Genomic DNA, 24,469 nt, shown 5'->3' with positions numbered 1-24,469 from the left:
CAGGAGATTTTAACCATGCATCACTGAACAAAACTCTACCTAACTTCCACCAGTATGTTGACTGCCCCACCAGAGGCGACAAAACACTGGATCTCCTGTGTGCTAATGCCAGAGAAGCATACAGTGTCACAGCCCTTCCCCCCCTTGGCAGATCAGATCACAACTTGGTTCTGTTATCTCCAAAGTACATCCCTGTGGTGAGAAGGCAGCCTGTTCACACTAGAACGGTGAGGAGGTGGACACCGGAGGCTGCTGAAGCACTTCAGGTTTGCTTTGAGACGACAGACTGGGAAGTGCTCTGTGAGCCACATGGGGAGGACACTGATAACATGGCTGTCTGCATCACAGATTACATCAGATTCTGTGAAGACACCACCATGCCAGCCTGAACAGTACACTGCTTTCCGAACAACAAGCCATGGATCACCAGTGACCTGAAAGAACTTCTTAACAAAAAGAAGAGGGCTTTTAGGTCTGGAGACAGAGAGGAGCTGAGGAGAGTCCAGCACAACCTCAAGAAGATGCTGAGGATTTGTAAAGACAATTATAGGAGGAAGCTGGAGGCCAAGCTCCAGCAGAACAGTGTGAGGGATGTGTGGACTGGGATGAAGCACATCACTGGGCTTAAGGTGACGAACAGACAGCCATCAGGGAGCCTAGAGAGGGCAAACCAGTTGAACCAGTTTTTTAACCGGTTCAGCTCATCGTCTGTCGCGCCCCCCCTCCACACTTTCAGCCCCCCACACACCTACACTGTCCCAATTGCCCCAGCCCCTCCCCCCTCACTCTCCAGCTCAGCTCCTCTCTCCCCCTCCTCCTCCTCCTCCTCCTCCTCATCCATAGACGACAGCACCTGCATGACCGTGACTACAGGCCAGGTTCAGAGACAGCTGGAGAGACTCCACCTGCAGAAGGCTGCAGGCCCTGATGGAATCACCCCCAGGATCCTGAGGACCTGCGCCAGCCAACTGTCACCTGTGCTGAGCTACATCTACAACCTGAGCCTGAGTCAGCAGAGAGTCTCGCTGCTGTGGAAGACGTCATGCCTTGTTCCTGTCCCCAAGAAGTCGACTTCACCAGACCTGTCGGACCATCGACCAGTGGCTCTCACGTCTCACGTGATGAAGGTACTGGAGAGACTGGTCTTAGCCCAGCTGAGGCCACAGGTGAGGACTTTGTTGGACCCTCTGCAATTTGCCTATCAGCCCCATGTTGGAGTCAATGACGCCATCATCTACCTGCTGCAACGAGCTCATTTGCATCTGGATGGTGGAGGAGGAGGCACTGTGAGGATCACATTCTTTGATTTCTCCAGTGCTTTCAACACCATCCAGCCAGTGCTGCTGGGTGAGAAGCTGCGGGGGATGGGTGTTAGTGGCTCTGTGATCTCCTGGATTACTGACTACTTGACAGGCAGGCCACAGTTTGTCCGTCTGGGTCGTGTCGTGTCTGATGTGGTGGTCAGTGATACAGGAGCTCCGCAGGGGACTGTGCTCTCGCCTTTCCTCTTCACGTTATACACCTGATTTCCAGTATGCCACTTGCAGAAATTTTCTGATGACTCGGTGGTTGTTGGGTGTATAAGAGAGGGAGAGGAGGGGGAGCACAGGTCTCTGGTGGACAACTTTGTGGAGTGGTCTGAACATAATCACCTGAGGCTGAATGTTAACAAGACCAGAGAGATGGTGATCGACTTCAGGAAGAAGAGGACGTCGTCACAACCTTTACAGATCCGGGGGGAGACTGTGGAGGAGGTGGAGGCCTACAAATATATTGGGTGTAGTGATCAATTACAGACTGGACTGGAAATCTAACACTGATGCTGTGTACAAGAAGGGGATGAGCAGACTCTACTTCCTGAGGAAGCTACGATCCTTCAACGTGTGCAGCAAGATGTTGGAGATCTTCTACCAGTCTGTTGTCTCCAGTGCCATCTTCTTCGCTGCTGTTTGTTGGGGTAGCAGCATCAGAGCCAGTGACACCAACAGACTTAATAAAATCATTAAGAAAGCTGGCTCTGTGGTGGGTTTCAGGCTGGAGACCGTGGAGACTGTGGTGGAGAGGAGGACACTTAAAAAACTGCTCGCCATCATGAACAATGCTGAGCACCCCCTCCACCGCACACTGGACCGACAGCGGAGCACCTTCTCTTACAGACTGATTCAGCTTCGCTGTCGAAAGGACAGATACAGGAAATCTTTCCTGCCACAAGCCATCCACCTGTACAATAACTCACCTCTGTCTGCTCTTTAAACTCCGGTCTTAGCCCATGTCACTCTACACTGCTGACTTTATTTTTATTTATTCAGATACTGTTCCGCACTTTACACATATGTACAGTCTCTTAGTTTTTTTTTAGTTTTTTTGAGCGTATTCCTTTATATTCTATTAATAATGTGTGCTCTTTATTCTCTTGTTCTTACTGCATGGCGCTGCTACACCCCAATTTCTCAGTTTTGAGATCAATAAAGTATATCTATCTATCTATCTATCTATCTATCTATCTAACACAAAGATCTGGGACACTTTTTCTATGCTCACAAAAGGCCTAGTTCTTATAATCCCTGTAAGTGAGCACTGCCAACATAATCGGAACAGCATCATTACTCCACAGGTGTGTCTTGGGATGGTCACAATAAAAAGCCACTCTAAAAGGTGCAGGTTTATCACACAACACAATGCCACAGATGTTGCAAGTTGGGAGCAGTAGGACCTCCACAGCCAGACTCTTCACCTGCAACAGAACAGCCACCCTGAAAGCTGATGGGACATTTGGTTTGCACAAAGAAAGTCCTTCTGTGAGAAAACAAAGCTGATCTCAGTGGCTGGTCTCAGATTATCTTGCATGTGAAGAAGCAGTTGTGGAAGCCCTGGGCTGGCTCACAACAGATAAATTCTAAGGCACAAAATTGGAGACGGCTTATGGTTGTGATATGAATATTAAGTTTAAAGGCAACAGCTCCAGTAGACATTCCTGCAGTCAGCATGTTAACGACACGCTCCCTCGATGCTTTCCACATCTCTGGCATTTTGTGGTGTGCTCACTCTGCACATTTTAAGCCTTATTTCCACTGTACAAAAAATGCTAACACCCCCTAACGTCTAGCTTTAAATTGTAATGATAAAGTGTACAATCTGCTTTCACACCCAGGTCGAAAGACTCTGCAGAAGTCACAGGTACTTGTTCTAAGCAGCTCAAACATTGATCTAAATTAGTCTGCACTGAGTTTGAAAAGACAGACTGAATAAGTAAGAGGAATATACAGAGAAGTAACCGCCGTGTAGTGGATGATGGGGACGACTCTTGATGAGAAGATATTCAAATGCCTACCCAAAACTGAAACTTCTTTTGGAGATTCCTTAGATGAACCTCGGGGTCAGCTAATGGACCTAACTGCCTTGTTGAACTTGCGACTCTGGTAAGCAGAACGAAACTACAATAGATTTTATTGCCTGACCGACAGTTTGAGTTAACTTATGACACTCATTTGGGGCAAAGAGCTGTCGACTGAGCTCCTGCAAAGACTCAAGGAGACATCAGGAGATCTCTACATCATAGAAACACACAATTTATGTCTTTGTTGCAGTTCTGTAGGTCTCATACCTACATAACTAGAACTTTGGTTAGCTGCTGATTTTAAAGGCCAAACTCACAAACACAAGCTGTGCCTGTGTGTGGAGGGGGTGTGACACTTCGTAACCCCCCTGCCAGCAGTGTGCTACACACTGAATGGAAAGACTCTTAGTACAGACTTGCATTTTGATATGCATCTCCTCTATCTGTATCTTAGTTATCCTTCCTTTACACTGTTGTGTACAGATGCTATATTGTTTTGTAATCATGCATTTTGTGATTTTCTAATTATAGGTTTTGTTGATAGACCTTTGGTCATATTAAGTACTTTCATACTTTGTTATATTTTGATGCTAGTACTTGTATACCTTAACTCAAATAGGATCTTTAACAACCTTAAATTATATCAGAGTGTTTTAACACCGTAGTATTACTATTACTTATTTTCACACATATTCGTTATGTTTGTTAAACGTGGTTAATACTGTTTTTACTTAGTTAATGATCTGCAAAATAATAATTTGGTGTTTAGTATCGATCAGCAGAGGAGAGCTTCATGGTTTCAAATATTGAAGATCTGAGCGCCTGTAGTGAACATTATCAACACTTTAGGAAGAAATTAGATCTAGACAGTTAAAACGGTAGAAGTGATAGAAGGGAGGAGTGTATTTTTCCCACTTTGACGGTCAAGCACCACACCCCTTTTTTTCACAGGAGTTATAACCCCGGTGAAGTTGAAGGACTTTGGTCTTTTGGCTCTTTTGGCTTTTTGGGTTTTGCGCTGTTGGACTTTGGGCTTTTGCCTCCCCTGCCTGTTTGTGCTGCAGCCCTGAGATGCTGTGAGCTGCTGTTTATCTACCTTGAAAGAGAGAACTTTGGAAACAGCCTGTGCTACACATGTTCTAAATGATGATTTAGAACCAGAGGACTTTGCACGAGAGAGACTGTGAGATAAAGAGAGACTTTGAATGAGACGAAGCCTGATAAGCTGTCATCGTGATCTCATCTCAGCCACATAAGGTGTCAGAAGATGATCCAGCTGTTTATGGACAGAGAGACATGCAGGAATCAAACTCAAGCCAAGTTTGCAACGTTCAAACCAACCGAGGCCAGCCACTGGAACCGCACAAGTGTAACTGAGCTGCCTGTCCAGTGTCCTCACAAAGGCCACACTGCAACTTTCCAGAGCGAACCGTTTCGCTGGCATCGAGACTTCTGAGGAAGGTGTAACGATCTTTCCTGTGCTTTATGGGGTTGATGCTCTTAAATGCTAGGGACACATAGGAAGTGTTAGAGCTAGGTTAGGATCTCCCATTAATACAATTATGGTCAGGCCTCTTCTTTATCTTTTCCTTCTATGTTTTATGCGATAGGTTGTCTCTCTGCTGTTGATCAATGCTTGACATTGACTTAGCATTAATCTTAACTTTTCATCTGCTTGATCATCTTGCACTATTTCAGTGCACCTGATTAAGTCCAGATATCACACCTAATTCAGTTCCGTACTGGTTTTCATCCCCTGATTTTTATTGTTGCTTCATTTATGAGTTTGTTGTTCATTTAGTCATTTTACTCACTTTTTGTCCTTGCTGTATTCACTGTTTCATCATTTATCCATACTTATTCTTAAACTCATTCACTTAATGGGTGGTGCTTCGAGGTTTTTAAACTCTAATTTTTAATGTAAACTTATTGTTCTTGATAGCCGAAGTTAAGTCCCATTACTCCACTTGATCTTCATATCAACTGAGTCATAATTTTGCATTATGAGTTTAAGTTACGTATTTTGGTATTGATTTATTAATTACTTTAATTAATTGCTAATTAATTAATAAATCCACTATTTAAACCACTACATTTTTTGGTGCCCCGCGTGAGACCAAAAACAAACTCGACATTGTTTACACACAAGTTAATATGATCAAGTCATAAAGTCTCAGTGAGTGCCTGTGTCAGACCATGTCACATGCTGAGTAGAGAAAGTTTTAAAATGGTTATAATTACTATAATTACTGTTCAGAGAGAGAAATCAAGGAGAGTAGTAGCAGATTGTGAGCAATGCTAGCACTTCATGCCTGCTTTTGACTCTGCATTAATACACATGCAACAGGCCAGATCATGAATAGCACCTGCTAGAAGTAAACTTTAAGATCATCATTTAGATCACTGCGAGTGACTTTTGTCCGGCTGGAGTCTGGATGGCCCGTGGGTTGTTGTTTTGGCTGTGTGCTGTAACTAATTGCCCCTTTATTAGGCTACCTATTTAAAGACTAATGGTCGTTCAGATGAGCTGTTGGTTTGTTGGTTGGTTGTCCCACTGTGTGGAGCATTAGGGCTCTCTCTGAACTGGTTTAAGCCGTCATCTTGAGTTTTCTTACTGCCCTTGGCATCAAGTGTAACCCAATGGTGTGTGGCTGGATCAAGTTAAGTTGTGAGTCCTGTGTTTTTCTCTCTGGTGACCGAATGGGATTGGAATGCTATTATTATAATATGAATTATAATTATTATTATATATTATCTAATTATCTTGTTGAAGTTGAGAAACTGAAAACAAGAAATGCAAAAAAATTTTTTTTTTAATTTATTTTGCCTATGGTACGCCCTAGATTGTGTCAGCTTAAATGCTGATTTGGGTCATAGTGCAGCTGTGTGCTATAGTGCCCTATTCGAATCTGGTCGTCCCAGGTTATGTTTTTCCTGTGGTCTGCCCTAGGTTTTTGTGAGGCTTGTTGGCAAGCCCGACAGCTGCTTGTTCCAGCTCTTGCTACCCCACCCTGATTGTGCAAGTCTGACTGCGTGTTTCAGCAGATTTTTGCTCCCTCACCCCTCTGCGCTGACCTGTTTGTGTAGCCAACAAGCCGTCAGCAACTGTAGTCAAAGCAGTAAGCGGTTAATTAATAATTTTAATTAATTGCTAATTAATTAATAAATCCCCAATTTGTACCGCTACAGAATCTGCAGTTCTGAGTTTGAAAGAGAGACTGAATAAGTAAGAGGTATATACAGAAAAGTAACCGCCGTTAAGTTTTCACAGGCCTCCATACTGCTTTCCACTGATTACGTGTTCTCTGGCCAATCTGCGCAGTCAAACGGACACACCAAAACACATACATAAAGGCATACTTGGCAATGGCAATGGGAATGCAGTCTATAGCCTATTTTTAGCAGGTTTACCCTTGTTTGAAAACCCTAAGTGCACATGCTAATTTAGGTGGAAAATCAGCAGTGGCACTTCCAGCACGTGTTGCCCTAGGCAAAATTCATATAGCAACTCAGTAGTGTGTTTAGCCCCCTTGTACCTGTGCGCACTCCTGAAAATGTCTGGTCATGTTCCTGACGAGTCGGTGGAGGGTGTTCTGGGAGATCTCTTTCCAGACCTGGATCAGAGCATCATGTCCTGAACAGTCTATGGTGGTACTTGGTGGTGTTGGATGCACAGATCCATAACGTCCAAAAGGTACTCAACTGGATTTAGGTCAAGGGAACTAAAGGGCCTATCAGTGGCATCAATGCTTTCATCATCCTGCCTTCATATTCTGGCCACATGAGGATGGGCACTGTCCTGTATCACAAGGAGCCCTGGGCCTCCTGCACCAATGTAAGGTCTGACAGTCGCTCTGAAGATTGCATCCTGCTAGCGAACAGCAGTCAGGACCAGGACCATGTAGGTCTTTATGACCCTCCAAGGATATGCCCTCCAGACTATCACTGACCCACTGCCAAAGCAGTCATGCTGGATGATTTTGCAGGCTGCTTTACATTCAACACGGTGTCTTCAGACTCATTCACACATGTCTCGTGTGCTCAGTGTGAGCTAGCTCTCATGCCAGTGGCAGACCTGCCAATTTTGGTGTTTACGGGCTAATGCCAATTGAGCTGCACAGATCTGGGCTGTGAGCACGGTTCCCCCGAGAGGATGTGGGGCCCTCCTGCCACCCTGGTAAAGTCTGTTTCTGACAGTTTGGTCAGAAACATGCACACCAGGAGCCTGCTGGAGGTCAGTTTGTAGGGCTTGGCAGTGCTCCTCCTGTTCCTCCTCACACAGAGGAGCAGATAGCAGTACTGCTGTTTGGTTGATACTCTTCTACGACTCTGTCCAGCTCTCCTTGCGTAATGGCCTGTCTCCTGGCATCTCAAGGTACAAGGTAAATTTATTTGTCATTTTTTAAAAACAAAGTTTAAGAAAAAAAATTAAATTAAAAATTAGTCCCTAAATCCTGCTACATCTTTTGGCATCAAAGGAGGAGTTTGAGTCTCACAGCCTGGGTCTGGTGGTTAAGCAGCGGATACTTCTGTATCTTTTCCCATATGGCAGCAGGGTGAACACACGTGGCTGGGGTTGCTGCTGTCTTTCAGTATCCTTTGGGCTCTGTGCAAACACTTCACTTCATCGAGGTCACTAATGCTCTGATGGGAACCAGTGATGTTCTAGGCAGTTTTAATCACCTGTTGTAGAGCCTTCCTGTCCTGGGCCATGCATGTACCATGTCAGTTCGTGATGTTTCCAGTCAGCATGCTTTCTATTTCTCCTATGTAGAAAGTTAACTAGGACCTTGCTCTGGAATTTAGCCTTCCTAAGTTTCTTGTACCCGCGATCTTGTTCTTTCGGTCACTACCCAAAGCTCGTGACCATAGGTGAGGGCAGGAACAAAGATTGACCAGTAAATCGAGAGCTTTGCCTTTCGGCTCAGCTCCCTCTTCACCGCAACAGATCAGTGCAGAGTCAGACACTGCACCGATCCGCCTGTCAGTCTCTCGCTCCATCCTTCCCTCACTCGTGAACAAGACTCCGAGGTACTTAAACTCCTCCACTTGTGGCAGGATCTCATCCCCAATCTGGAGAGGGCACTCCACCCTTTTCCAGCAGAGAACCATGGTCTCGAGTTTGGAGGTGCTGACTCTCATCATGGCTGCTTCACACTCGGCTGCAAACCGATCCAGTGAGAGCTGGAAGTCACGGCCTGATGAAGCCAACAGGACCACATCATCTGCAAAAAGCAGGGACCCAATCCTGAGGTCACCAAACTGGACCCCCTCAACACTCTGGCTGCGCCTAGAAATTCTGTCCATAAAAGTTATGAACAGAGTGTGTGACAAAGGGCAGCCCTGGCGGAGTCCAACCTTCACTGGAAACGAGTCCGACTATGAGGCCGGCAATGCTGACCAAGCTCTGGCACCGCTCGTACAGGGAACGGACGACCCGTATCAGGGGATCCAATGCCCCATATTCCTGAAGAACCCCCCACAGGACTCCTTGGGGGACACAGTCGAATGCCTTCTTCAAGTCCACAAAGCACATGTGGACTGGTTGGGCAAACTCCCATGCAAAGGATCCCAGCTGGTCCACAGTTCCACGACCAGGGCAAAAACCACATTGCTCCTCCTGAATCCGGGGTTCGACTGTCCTGCGGACCCTCCTCTCTAGTACCCCTGAATAGACCTTACTAGGGAGGCTGAGGAATGTGATCCCCCTATAGTTGGAACACAGCCTCTGGTCCCCCTTCTTAAAAAGAGGGACCACAACCCCGGTCTGCCAGTCCAGAGGCACTGCTGTCCATGCAATGTTGCAAAGTCATGTCAACCACGACAGCCCCACAACATCCAGGGCCCTACAGAACTCCGGGCGGACGTCATCCACCCCCCCAGGGCCCTGCCTCCGAGGAGCTTTTTGACCACCTCAGCAACTCAGCCCCAGAAATGGAAGAGCCCACCCCCGAGTCCCCAGGCCCTGCTTCCTTACCGGAAGGCGTGTTGGTGGGATTGAGGAGGTCTTCGAAGTATTCCTTCCACCGATCCACAACATCCCGAGTCGAGGTGAGCAGCGCCCCATCCCCACCATACACAGTGTTGACAGAGCACCGCTTCCCCCTCTTGAGATGCTGGATGGTAGACCAGAACCTCCTCGAAGCTGTCCGGAAGTTGTTCTCCATGGCCTCACTGAACTCCTCCCACGACAGGGTTTTCACCTCGGCAACCTCCGTAGCTGCACTCTGCTTTGCCTGCCAGTACCTGTCTGCTGCCTCTGGAGCCCCACAGGCCAAGAAGGCCTGATAGGACTCCTTCTTCAGCTTGACAGCATTCCTCACCGCAGGTGTCCACCAACGGGTTCGGGTGCTGCCGCCCTGACAGGCACCGACTACCTCACGGCCACAGCACCGGTCGGCCGCCTCAGCAATGGAGGCACAGAACATGGCCCACTCGGACTCAATGTCCCCCGCCTCCCTTGGGACATGGTTGAAGCTCTCCAGGAGGTGGGAGTTGAAGCTCCTTCTGATGGTAGACTCTGCCAGACGTTCCCAGCAGACCCTGACAATGTGTTTGCGCATATGGACACCCTTATGCTTGAACATAGTGTATGTTATGGACATCTGCAAGGAGCACAGAAGTCCAACAACAAAACACCACTCGGGTTCAGATCGAGGGGGCCATTCCTCCCAAACACGCCCCTCCAGGTCTCACTGTTGTTGCCAACGTGAGCGTTGAAGTCCCCCAGCAGAACGAGGGAGTCCCCAGAATGAGCACTCTCCAGCACCCCGTCAAAGGACTTCAAAAAGGGTGGATACTCTGAACTGCTGTTTGGACCGTAGGCACAAACAACAGTCAGGATCTGTCCCCCCACCCGAAGGCAGAGGGAGACTACCCTCTCGTATACCAGGGTAAACTCCAACATACAGGCATCGAGCTGGGGGGCAATAAGTATTGCCACCCCTGCCCGGCACCTCTCACCGGTGGCAACTCCAGAGTGGAAGAGAGTCCAGCCCCTTCCAAGAAGACTGGTTCCGGAGCCCATGCTATGCGTCGAGGTAAGGCTGACTATATCTAGTTGGAACTTCTCAACCTTGCGCACCAGCTCAGGCTCCTTTTCCACCAGAATGGTAACATTCCACGTCCCCAGAGCTAGCTTCTGCAGCCGATGATCAGACTGCCAAGGTCCCCACCTTCAGCTGCCGCCCAACTCACACGGCACCCGACCCCTTTGGCCCCTCCTACAGTTGATGAGCCCACGGGAAGGAGGTCCCACGTCGCCAACTCGGGCTGTGCCCGGCCGGGCCCCATGGGTAAAGACCCGGCCACCAGGCGCCCGCCATCAAGCCCCATCCCCAGGCCTGGCTCCGGGGGGGCCCCGGTGACCCGCGTCCGGGCGAGGGAAACTTTGAACCATTTGTCTTTTTCATCAAAAGGGGTCCAGTGAGCTACACTTTGTCTGGTCCCTCCACTAGGACCTGTTTGCCATGGGTGACCCTCCCAGGGGAAGCCCCCGACAACTTAACTCCTAGGATCACTGTGACACGCAAACCCCTCCACCACGATAAGCTTTTAGGTCAGGGAGGGGTCATATCAATGAAATCAGTGTTTTGATCACTGTATTTTAATGGCTTTGTGGCTGATAGTTGGGTGAAAAAAAGGTCGTCTGATGTCCACTTACTTATGCACAATTTTGGTCCCCCGACTCTACTGTACTCTCCACCTTTACTCGCCTTTGGTATTGGGTACTTTTCTTTGTTTTCCATTAGAAGATAGTACCAGCTCAGTGTAGCTGGTCGTCATTTTGGGAGAGAAAAAAAATGATATAAAACTGCGGCTGCTACAATGGCTTAGCTTTTTGCCCTGGTCAGGGTATTCCGTGCCAGCCACGCATTGATGACGCAGTGACGTTTCTCTCTGACCAATCAATGGTCTGCAGTGTGTCCACATCATGTTTTAGTACGTCTTAGTACCCGGTTGGCTATTTTTGGATACCCAGGAGAGCAGGTGCTAAAAAGGTGGTACCAGATACCAGGTACTTTTTCCTAATGGAAAACCAAAAAACAGCAAGTAGAGCAGATTGTCATTTTACTATGACCATACCATGGTACACCTGTGAAATAATAATGCTGTTTAAACAGCATCTTGATATACCACACCTGCCGGGTGGTTAGATTTTCTTGCAAAGGTGCTCACACTAACACAAACACACACATTTTTTAACAAAATCTGAGAGAACTAAGCCTTTTGTAAGCAGAGAAAAAGCAGCCTACTACAAATTTAATTTTAACTCATAAAAAATAAGAGCAAAAACAAAAGTATTACTGGTGTCACTTATATTTTTGTTCAGCCTTTTTACTATACGTTGTGCAAGATTAGAGTAATAATATCAAACTTTTTGATATGATTACCATATGATGTATTATTTGATGAAAGGCCAGCACACAATTTTACATTCATCACTACAACATGCATTAAATACAGCTTATCTTAAGTTAGTGAGAACATCTATTTTCATTCTTAAAGAGAAGGTTTGACATTAAGGAACACTTATTAACTCTCTCTTTGAGATTAAGAAGAGAGGTTTAATACCACACTTTCATGATTGTTGTATCAAAAAAGAAATATATATGAAAATATATATGAAATATATAAAAAATATATATGAAAGATATGCCCCCTTTAAGTAAACTTGAGTCATTTTTATTTATCTTTTATCACTGTATTGCCAGTCAGGAAATTAGTGATAATAGTGTTGCGTATATTAAAGTGGGTCATTTTGTGGCTTTCACATCATCTGCAGTGACCCACATTGTGGTTATTTGAATTCACATTTGCATATCTGACAAGTCAATAAAAAACTGTGAACAGGGTTGGCCCTTCTGATTATGATGTTTAATGGGAGTTCCCATTTCTTGTCATCATCTTTCTCTCTTTATCATATCATAATGAGTAGCACTTTCTATTTGATCATAGTGTCCTGTGACGAACCACTGTGTGTTGATCTTTTGGTGTAAATCCTTGTTCTATCTGTACTATGCATGATGATGTATACTGTGTGATAAATCATGTCATTGTTTAATTGTCCTGTTTGAAGGACAAACAGTAACCAGGTCAAGATAATGCACTGCGTCGTCTCATGCTGGAGAGAGCAGGGGTCCGTTTGCAAATGCTTGAATTTAACTATCAGAAAGACAACTGTTGGCTCAGTGTTGTACTTAACAACAAATTTCCAGAACAGATGTTAAGGGGAGGCATCTTTGGAACAACGTCAAGGACCTCAGCAGACAGCATATGCTGTGTAAGCAGGGGATTTATGATGAAATTATGACATGTTTGAATGTTGGTGTCTTTTTCTTGGTCTCATCTACCATAACTCACCAATATCCATTTTATTTTCATATATCTTTTAATTTATTGATTCAGCCCTGAAGACATCTGACTTGGTTAAACTAAGGCTGTCGTCGAAAAGTTCAAATAACTTCCTTTCCTAACTACTTATCCTTGACCTCCAGAGAAAATGCTGTGATAAAACTACAATGTTCACATGATAGACTACAAAAAGCACATCCTAACTTAATTATTTTATCTGTGTTTCCTATAAACAACTTTATTTGCTGCCTTCTTCAAGCCCTTTGTAATGTGGATCCTAAAAGTGCGCCATAAACTCTGGGTATTAATATTATGATCATGACTAAAATTATATTTATTATTAATATTATTATTGTTATCGTTATTATCATAATCAGGCCTACTTTGCTCTGTGTGTACGCCATGTTGTTTAATGTACGTTATAAAGGCTAAATGAGGAAAACCCAGGGAAAAATATTATATCATTACCAAAGTGAGAATTAAAATAAAGAAGAATATGTACAGTAGATCCACTACTGTACATATGATCATTCTTACGTTTCAAACATGATGAATTGAAAACATAACTTGTCTTAAAACAACCCCCCTTGTTCTAGTTAATGTGCTGATTCTGATCTTATAGGCTACAGATGTTTATTGTCACTATATTTTTGCTAGAAGCTCTATTAGAGAGAATAGTCAATAAACATTAAATACACATAAAACGTGACTAAAAAAATAACAAAATGAGAATATAAGAAACAATAACAAATATGTTTTTTTTTAAGCATATAGCCTAAATGCAGGGCAAATATATGATTATAAGTCTGTGTATATAAAAGCTTAAGAAGCAGCACACAGCTCCGTAAACAGCTCCATGTTGACATGATCGTGTTTTAAAGTTGTTTTGGCTCATACAGACTGTGGATGTGTAATGTAATGAAACAGCTGATTCCCCAAATAGTGGCCGATGTTACGCATCACTTTAAAAGTTGTCGCCGCAAAGAATTGTGGGATGTAATTCTCTCTCCTCCTTTGATAAAGGATGCGTCAGTGTATCCTATGCTAAAGGAGATTATAAAGGAAGCATTGATGCACCTTTCCTTAATATTCGAACAGTTCTTATTATGGCAGCCGCTCAGCTACTTCCGGTTCATCTTACTCAGTTAGGAACCTTCCTGAACAAAAAAGAGATATTCGACCACAGCCTAAATATGGTAGCTAGTGCTTAAAGCGATAGTTCCGATTTTTTGAAGTGGGGTCATATGGGGAACTTATGCAAAGTTGGTGTGTTACATACAGTAGATGTCAGTTGGCATGCCTTCACTTGAGAGTAGCAGCAGGAGTTTGACACAGAAGCTAAGCAATGTGCTGCAGTGAAAAAAAAAATAGCACCTAAAAAAGTCCCACTTAAAAACATCTGTAACAGTTCAAGTGTACGCTATATTGAGTTTTTCATCACTTTACCTTTCCATTTGACAGCCCGTTCCAGTGGAAAAGCTGTTAACACCTTTATGTATGCTCTCATCAAAGCCATCACACTTCACAGATAAAAACTGTCATTTTGGCTCACTGAGCACAGGAGTTGGTCTGAAGCAGCCTTGATCAGTTAGTTAGCTTGTGTATGTGACTTTTATGTCATACTAACCCTTTAACATGCTAACATCACACAATAACACAAAAAATCTAACTGAGGCAGCGGTAGACCAGCAGCTCCTGTGTTCAGTGATAATAAATCATTGTTTTTCTTTCTGGAGTCTGGCTTTGAAGAGAGCAATACAACAGCTTAAGTCCCCTCAGAAATTGCTGTCTGATGGAATGGTAATGCGGTAAAAATACTGTATATAGCATACACTTAAACTGATAATGATTTGTTTTAGGTGGGCCTTTTTTAGGTGCCAAAATATATTTTGTTGCTGTCCCCTCCACAACAGGAGATTGCTTAGCTTCCATGCCAACACACACGCTGCTTCTTCAAATCGGGGGCATGCCCACTGATGTAATACACTGACTATGTATAAGTACCTCATACAAATCCACTTTGAAAGATCCAAACTACTTTGATTGTGTGTATGTAAATGCTCATATTGCACAGTTTAAGTATTGTTTAAGAAAGACTAGGACCATTTTACAGAAGCACTTTTATATACCTTATTAAATATCTTTGTGGTTTGGGCATCTATTGTGGTGGGGAGACAGTTGTCAACATTTGATGTAGGATCTAATTTTTAATTTTGAATGTTCTAAACGACACTGCAGCGTTTCATTGTCATACAAAAACTAATAGCAAAGTCCTGTCAAATTTTGATCTTTTGCCATTTTCTGTTGTCACTGTAACATTTGTCAGCCCCTTGTATATGTTTCAAGCTCAGAAAACACAATGGCATGTTTTACTGGCTTCATCAACCTACCAGTGCTTCCTGTAACCTTTCACTACCACTGTGTCATCTCAAACCACCTGTTCTGGTTGCTCTATCATGAGATTTTGTTTTTGTGTGGAAAGTGAAAGCATAGCAAGTTATGAAGTTACAGAAGTTATGCAAAATTGGCTGGCAATTACTCTGTGATGCGTAGTCTTGCTCATGTCAAGCAGCTCCAGGATGCAGGGTTGGTTCATTTCATTGGTGTTAGCCAGGCGCTCCTCTGTAGACTGTAACATCTCCTGGGTGTAAACAGATGGAGTCACCTGCAAACACACAGCAGCTCAGGCTATTAAGCTAACTGATTTCTGTCTCCAAATTCAGCAGTGACTCTATGCACTGATAAAGAAAATAGGAAAAAGATTATGAGCACAAGAGCTGTCACATTGAAGCTGTCAGCTAAGACACATATGCACAGATGCCTACATTAAAACAATCCATAAACTGATTTCATGTGTTCAAAGAGTGTTCCCTTCAGTGAGGACTACCTGCAGTCTGATCCAAACCAACCTGCCTGAGTAGAAGCCTGAACATGGCCTGTCCAAGATCATCCCCAAAAAAGCCTGAACCCCCCAAACAGCACTAGTTGGCCTTAAAAGCTCAGGACACTCCAGCTGCGTGGCAACCCAAGCCGTGTGTGTCTCCAGCAGAAAATGGACCAGCTCAGCGGATCACCAACACCAACAATCACACTGTATTGGCCCGCCAGAAAGCTCTATGCCCTGGTCGTGTGGAAGGGCACAGAGTGCGGCACAGAGCGCGGCTGCTCCCCCTCCTCCTCACTCTGAATCCTTCACATTGAACCTTTAATGCATTCATTATTGCTGTAATTTAATTAAATTAAATTACATTGTTGTAATGTAATTACATGAAATTACCTACTCAAGGTAACGTTACAGACACAAGGAGCCAAGGAGAGAGCAGAGCCCTCAGACTGCTGAGCTGAGCTCACTGCAATGAAACACTTAAGTGAGATATTGATTTTTGTTCCCTATAAAGCCAAGGTAATCAGGACAATCTCCCATTTGAAGAAGCTTCTTTAAAATAATGCTAAACTGGGACCCTTTTAGTTAACGAGAAAAACCTGCTCTCAAGGTCTAATTCATGTAAGCTGGATACTTGTAACTCTTTGTGAAATTACGAGCTGTTGTGACATGATATCCTCACCTTTCTTGGCGGAGGCACATTACTCTTTAACCACTTGATTCCTGGGGGAATGGCTGTCATGTTCACTGACTGATGCACATTTACCTGCAAGAAAAGAAATAGCAGAGAAGAGATGAGAAGATGTGTCATTCAGTAATGGATATGGCAAATCAGGTGCCCATTTTATACTAAACACCTAAGTATAATGTCCAACAAGGTGTGCATTATCAGTTTTTAATGGCCAACGTTGAGGTGGTTCCTCCCCACCCCCTGGTCTAAGGAGACTACTTTTGTTGTGAGGAGTGCAGTCAGCACCCCCGAATAGGCGGAGACGAACCTGCTGCAGTAACTCAAATCCAGCCATATTAATTTTTAAAAATATAGTGCTGATGGTCTCAGAAATAATGGTGGCACGTGAAAGGTGGGGTTGAGGCGTGGAAAAGTACCAAGAGCCCTGCTGGCAGCCTGACACCATTAGAATCGAAGCCAAAAGATGAGAGCATAAGAAAGGTTTCTTGGGAAGGAGGAGAGACCCAGAAGCCCCCTAAAGAGTATAAAAGTGACTGTATTGAAAGTATTATTTAGTCTAATCCTGGGATTGACTTGACTTTTTTGTTGTTCTGTCAAAGACTGCATCTGACTTTGCTCATCTCCAGTGTTCATTGATTGAGACATCTGCACCAACCTGAAGAAAGCTTGTAAGAACTAGATAAATTAGATTCAAGTCAAAGTAAATTATAGAGAGATCATCAGAGGTGTCAACTTTACCACAACATTTCTTGGCAAGACAGCCAGGGGGGTGGCGTGAAGTTGCCGAAGTGGACCTGGAGCTGCATCTCAGAAAAAAAAAAACATTGATCACCTGAAATAAGGTTAGCAGAATTTCTTTGCTAATTAGGAACATCTGAGTGCAGTGACAGTACCAATCACATATCACTCTCCAAAGAACTTTAAAAAATTGCATAGAATGACTTTAACTTTAAATGATATAATTTTACAAAAGAGCCTAGTCAAAAAACAGTGCAAGTTAACCACACTGGCCATTGTGGATTGTTTTGTGCCAGATTGGGGTAGGAGTGATCATATGGTATTGTTTGAGATACAATCAGGTTGTGTGAAGTGATAAGGGTAGAAAAAAGGTAAAGAAAGAAAGAAAAAACAGTAAGTCCATGGTATATTGTGATTAGTAGCTAATGTGAGTCTGTGTTTGTCTATAGTGTGTGTTTGTAAGCGTAAGCGCTAAAGAGAGTGAAAATAAACCAGTTGAAGCTGGAAGACATAAAGTATACTGCCAAGACAGACTGTCAGATCTGACATGTACAAGTTCTAAACAGCAACAAAACCACACAGAGCCGTGGGTCTGTCATCGCTTCCTGCTGCTTCAGCCCTCCCCTCAACAAAAGCAAGGTCTCTACCTTGTACCAACATGTTTACTTTCACAGATTCTCTGTATCATAGCAACCAGACACAACCAAAGCATCTCAGCTGAAGAAACGTTGCGCCTCCAAAGTGCTCTCAAACGCTCCCAGCTGGGCATTTCCTGAGGGAGGCCTGGCATTTTCACCCGGGAAAAAAACACTTTGGTGGACACAACGCCTTACAGAGACAGGCGCTGAAACTGAGCGTCTCAGAAAGAGGGTGAATCCAGCTGTATTCAAACATACAATGAAAGATAATGTTTTGTTTTTTTGTTTTTGTTTGTTTTTTTTACATTAAATCAAGTAAACATGTTCTACTAGAAACCCAAAATCCAAGTGTGAACCTGAAAATGAGCATATTGGAGCTTAAAGTAGAGAAGGGCAGTGTAGCACCTGCAGTGTGTGGTACAGTCTCCATCCTGTGCTGTTCAGAGGATGATGACTGAATGCACACATCCAGTGTTAGAATGAAATAGTGAACAGAGGTTTGGACTATGTTACTTGAAATAGATGCAGTTGTTACTAATTAATAGCTGTTACTATTATGTAGCCAGCACATTAATTTAGAATGATAAACAGATAGTTTCAGCTGATGTGCTTTTTGTTGCCTGCATGCCTGCCTGCTAATTAAGATGTCAACGTTCACCAGCTTTCCTCTTTGTTGTTCTTCACTAGGGGTATTTTTCCCACACAGCCTGACCACACAACACTGTCAGTTAAAATTAGTTTTTAAGAGACACCCTGCAGCCAGTCAGAAACAAGCATTCATCCATGTCAAGCAGTAATAAAAATGTTGCTCGTGACAGAAAAGACACCAAATGTGGTGTTTGTTTTGACTAAACCCAATCTGAACAATTTTTTTTTTTGTTTTTGTTTTTTTTTTTACACTGTTGAAGTGTGTACTGGTGTCACTGCAGCTTTTTACTCATCTACTCCTCCATATTTTTTATTATCAATTAATTTTGTTGACGCGTGTTCAGTGTATGAAGTTTGTTTTTTTATTTGTTGCACCTCACCTCAGCCTAAGGCAGATCACCGAAAAAGCAGTACTTGAAATGTCCCTTGTTTGTTTGTATTCATAACCTTAATAGAAAAAAAGGTTGCTTTTTGTTGACGTCCTGCTTTTTTTTACGCTAACGGTAACAAACGGTAACTAATGTCCGGCAAATTTCAGTTCTCCTCCTCAAAGACACTTATTGGCTTCTTTTGAAGGACATTTACTCTGAGCTTACTTTAACCTGAACAAATTGTCTGCGAAGTTAATTAATTGTAAGTAGAACTATACATTAGTATATTTTTTGTAACATAAGCTTGGTCTGACCAGAAAATACATGACATTGAATCGTCGTCATCCCACCGTCTCGCTGTAACCGATCGTGACATCGGCTGTAAATGTTTCTACTCTGTCCTCTGTCACCTGACCGTTCCGTGAACTCACCACTTCAACCTGTTGTCTTGTGACACTGGCAACAAAGGAGAGAAATCCAACAAATATCCAAGAATCGGTATTAACCTACCACTCCGTACCTTGAATGAACAGCGGCTGTACAACTTTGTTTTGGCTTGTTGGCCTGGCAACACATTCAGCGACCTGTCAGTGATCTGTGTTTTGATTGGCTGACGGTTGCTTCATGGAGTTATCTCGTGAAACAAACGCTGTGCTCGAAACCTTTCACCCACTCACTGCTGTCTATGGCACTTTTCATTGCGCTAAACTAACTCCAAGCTTCCGTCACTTGCCTCCTTACCTCGCGTCTTAGTCCCGCAGTGGAACTGTGAAATGAGAAATCCTCGGTCCCACAGGTTCAGTCTATAGCGATGTCAGTAACATATGACGTGCTGCTCAGCTGATCAGCTGTAAGACAGGGAGAGAGCCTTTATTAAAGAACAATTTCAAAACCTTACAAGACAGAAAAACAGTCTTGTAGGTCAATTAAAGTCTCACATGCAGCTACACAAGAAGACTTTATTCACTTATGTGAATTTTTTACCAGCTAATTATTGGTTGCCTAGTAGGCCTATTATTAGTGAGGTGGATTTAAACACCATTTAAAATCCTTTAAAATCCAATTCATATAGGAATCAGACAGAGGCGGTCCTGGGTAGTTTTGCGCCCTGGGCGAACCCCCCCCAAAAAAAGTCATCCATTAACATCGTATTATCTGAGCATAATGCCTCAAATTTTAATAGTTGCTGCTAGTTCAGCAAAGCTAAAAACCAAATACAGTCGTCTTCTGTGGCTAAGTAGCAGCATATTAGCAAGAGGATAATAAATAGCATATAAGCTACTGTTTCATTACGTACAATTAACATCACTCGACCTGCATACCTTTTATCTTTTGAGCGTTTCTCCTCTTCTTCTTTCCCTTTCTTTCTGAACTGGACATCTGATGGTTTCTTTGGTCTTTTGTCCATGATACACCCTTGACTCAATTTAACATCATCACCTTTTCCCTCCGTCAAACGCCCATGTAGTGATGTTCAGCATATTCCAACATGCTCTTATGTTGAAAGGACTGCAACAGGAAGTAGTTCTGAGCGGAAGCTCTGTATTGCGTATTGAGAGTTATGCAGACGCTTGACGGATTTAATGCGGTCAGACATTAAAGTGAGTTCCAGTAAAAACCCGACAGTTGTGGCAGTTTTTACATTTTCACATAGCGCAATAAATGTAAAAGTATCTATGTTAATTTTATGAATGAAATACAATTTATTTGGAAGCAGCTGGGATCATAACAGGTCAGTCTATCCCTCAACCCCCTCCTTGCTTTTCCTCTGAGAGTTAAACTCAACCTGCTCACAGCCTCTGCAGTTGTGAGTTGATCGCCCTCCTGTCTCCCTGCTGCCTTTTCTTCTGACGCACACAACCTGTAGACATGACTCTCAGCAGAAAGTTGACATGATAAGGGCGCCCCGCACCTGCGCCACTAACATGACGTGGAAATGAGCGGTAGAAAACTTGCGATTTTTATTTATTTATTTATTTATTTTGCGGGTGCTCGTGCGCCCCCAAATACATTGCGCCCTGGGCGGTCGCCCACATTGCCCATAGCAAAAACCGTCCCTGGAATCAGAGTTATAATTATTTAGGCCATTTATTTCCTTGCATTATTTATCTGCGCAGTTATACACCACACAGCCTCTCTGTGTAAGAATGTGTGTTAGTGATGACCCGCAGTGGGGTGAGCTTATTAAAAAATATTGCAGGTTTTGGGCGGTGTAGTTGTTTCTTAAGTAGCAATGATGTGTAGATGATGAAGAAACCTCCGCTGACACCAACTTGGTTGCACAAGAATCAGTTTATTACAACAAAGTTCAGCATCCACCAGGCACCATGGTCTGCTTGGGAGAGGATTCAGGATCAATGTGAATCTCTCTGTCTTACAGCTCATGCAAGTCTCTTATATATGTGCAGGCATCAATACATTCGTCAGTAAAGCAACTCTTCACCTGCTGTGATCAATCACAAGACCCCACAAATGTGTCCTTTTTTGAAAGGAGCCTCATTCCATGTTACTTTTAGCCTGGCGCCAGTATTCTGCACACTTGGCTTCCAGGCCTAACCATCCCTAGACCTCTGACCTCGAGGCCTCCTTGCCTGACCGAAATAAGAACCTTAAGAAACTGAGCATAATACACTTCAGCGGCAGGTCATAAAGTGACAAATCAGGATTCTGTGTAATTTATTAATAATTAAAAAAAACAACATTGTGCCACCACCTCCTCCTCTCCTCTCTATCTCTATCCTCTGTATCTGAGCAGGAACATCTGTTCAAGTCCTACATGTTGAAGTGGATTGATTTCTCTGGTCAAAACATCCAGTAAAAATATTTCATATGAAGGTCTAACAGCATGTTTTAATATCAAGGAAGCGTCCTTGTGTCCATACTGAGTAGGCTATATTAAATATACACTATCATCAGTGATCACATAAACAAACCTCTGTAGGATATCAGCTGTGCACATGAGATCATACTGGAGATTTAATCACATAAAAGATGAGTGAGAACTTGTTGTCTTCCTACTGATGTACTAAGTAGAAACACACAGTTTCAGTGTGTGTGGTTCAGGTTGGCCTGTGGATTAGTTCTATAAAGGGCGGCCTGACCCGTGCATCATTGATTGTAAAGTCACTTTAAAGAAACAAAAACAAAAAAGGCCCAAGTGAAATAAGCTGCTGATTTGTGTGATGACCAAAACACTTATTCTAACACTTCTTCGCTGTTAGTTTTATCACACACAGTTAGACAGTGCATTAAATCAGGCCTACATTTCATCATGTGATGGTGTTCCATGATATTATCCATAGATCTTTTTAGTGACTCTGCAGAATGCGCACTGTGAGAATAAACAGTGAATAAATAAAGACGCATGAGGAGGTGTGGCATATACGTATATGACAACGCAAATGAAGAATCTTGTGACCCTCAGGAAGCTCCGTTGTGTCACCACTCAATAAAAGACTTCCGCTTAGGATACACCAGTGTATCCTCTCTCTGAGCTCCTCCAGAAGCCTCCTCTCTTCTCCATCCTCGGCTCCTCCAGGTGCATTTTTGCAATTGGAAGATCCTGTATGTTGGCGGAGGGCAAACGATTTCCGCATCACTGGAGGATGTAGGAAGGGAGGAAGCATAAATTAGCATAATGAAAAGGACGCTATGTAGTGTGTATCACTTAGTGAACTATGTCTATGGGAAAAACTGAATGAGATTTCAGATACCAAGCTGGAATTTTTTTCCTCTGGAAATACACGACTGAATTGCATTTTGGTAAACAGGAGTAAAATGTCGGGTACATTGGGTGCTTTTGATTATGCTAATCTAACTCTAAGCTTCCTTCACTCACCTCCTTTCCTTGCGTCTTAGTCCCGCCCACAGGGGTTGCGAGTGGAGGAATCGAGGAGGAGACGCGAGGAGAGAGGAGGGGAAGCTACGAAATGAGAAATCCTCGGTTCCATAGTGTCAGTCTGAAGCAACGTCAGTAACAGATGACCTGCTACACAGCTGATAAGCTGTCAGACTGACTGGGGCCACTAATGTCCACAGAGTCATATGTAGCAACATTACCAAAACCAAACAATATATGCAATATCTGTCATGCATTACATTAAGCAGACATGCAGTATATGGATAGACAGATAGATAGATAGATAGATAGATCATATTCCTTTAAATGTCCTCGGCCCACATATACACTAGACCGTCATTATAGCAGTTGTTGACATCTGCACATTAGCAGTGGAAGAATGTGTCTACATAGATTATACTGTTAAATAAAAAAGACAAAACCACATCGCTGCCCTGTCAGATGTTACAACACCTAACAATTCATGTCCTATTCATCCTAAAATGTAAGATGTCTCACACACAAGGTGATGGCACATGACATCGACTCCCATCATGTAACCGTACATGCTAAGAATAAATTGTGGGAATTTAGAAAAACTGAATCTTGGTTGGGAAAATGGCAATAAAGTAGCTCAGACACATGCACCAAACATGTCAATAGCACTGATGTCATGAGCAAGTACCCACGTCTAACTGGTCATTAGGCACACCTTCAGGTGATGGATCAGCTGATGGATCAGCTGATGGATCAGCTGATGCAAGTGTTATGATGAGCCACACGACCTGATGGCTATAAAAGTGGAAGATTCACAGGCTGATCGTCCATTCAAAGCCCTTCTTCGAATGACACGGACTGAGGTCAGACAACATGAACCCTGCAAATGTTTGCGCTGTTGTGACCTCTGTTGTGACCTTATGGCAGCAGCTCCAGCAGGAAGCCATAAGGTCAAGGCGCAGGAGAGCCTGACTGCGTCGCTACACTGTGTTCCTGCAGCAGGTGAGTTTCCAATTACTACACTACTTGAGGATGTCAAAGTATTCGGTGGAAAGCTTTTAATCCAATAATGGAGTACTAAAATATGGTAAAAGAGTACATATGATATACAAGGTCTGCAGCTGTAGGTCATAAACCTACAGAACAAACAAAACACTTTCACAAAGAAAAGTGTCACAATAGCTACATGAGCAGCCAATCTGTTTATTCACTGTTTCATGCCAATACAGAAACGCACAACAATCCTACATTCTTTCGTTTTCAGGCCACATATCCTCTCACGAGGTACATGCATCTGAATCCCTCGGTGCCCATCCTGAGGGTGTACCACAATGGGGAGAGTGACCTCCTAACTGACTACTGCCTCACCTGTGCCGCCATGAATTGATGAGGTTGGTGCCGTCTGGGGGGAGGCGTGGCTAGGGACACCACATGACAATCCTTGTGACAGTCTACTGGCTGGCACATGGGTGGTCATATAGTGTGGTGTGGGCCTCTGCTCCACCGTATACAGGTAGGCTATGTAATTGTGAATAGTAAATATAGTCATTACCTCTGCCAGCATATGATGTGGAGTGCTTACACTTACCCATACATCATGTACTCCTGTGTGCACAATGGTCCACAAAGGAGTGAACCGAATCGCTGCCCTGTGTCAGACAGTGATTTGGTTTGGTTTGGTGCAATAGATGGGTGTCACAAAAGGATTAAAATACCGCCTGAACCAGACGGACAGGAATACGTCAACTGCAAACTTTTTCCTTTCACCCACTGCAAGGCAAACTGTGATGGGAAGGGAAAGTTCCTGAACACCGTTATGGGATGTCCGGGTCGGTCCACGACACCAGGGTCCTTACGAACAGCGGGTTCTTCAGAGATGCTCTGTACCCTGCCCAAAGGCATTTCATAGTGGGTGATGGTGGCTACCCCTACATCAGCCATCCAGTAGCCATCATCACCCCCCTATCGTGAGC

The 24,469-nt window shown here is 43.8% G+C and overlaps 1 protein-coding gene across 1 annotated transcript in view; it reads right to left on the bottom strand.

The window, feature by feature from the left end:
* The window catches only part of hydin (HYDIN axonemal central pair apparatus protein), a 143,651-nt gene extending 127,326 nt beyond the window's left edge, over window positions 1-16,325 (bottom strand). The window contains 2 exon segments of the mRNA XM_042502646.1: window positions 15,231-15,356; window positions 16,258-16,325. Of these exon segments, the coding sequence (XP_042358580.1) occupies window positions 15,231-15,356; window positions 16,258-16,317 (186 nt within the window). The 5' untranslated portion in view covers window positions 16,318-16,325.
* Window positions 16,326-24,469: the final 8,144 nt, after the last annotated feature.

Source organism: Plectropomus leopardus, chromosome 15 (genome assembly GCF_008729295.1).
Source record: "Plectropomus leopardus isolate mb chromosome 15, YSFRI_Pleo_2.0, whole genome shotgun sequence".
NCBI lineage: Eukaryota > Metazoa > Chordata > Actinopteri > Perciformes > Serranidae > Plectropomus > Plectropomus leopardus.
This window is presented reverse-complemented; position numbering and strand designations above follow the sequence as displayed.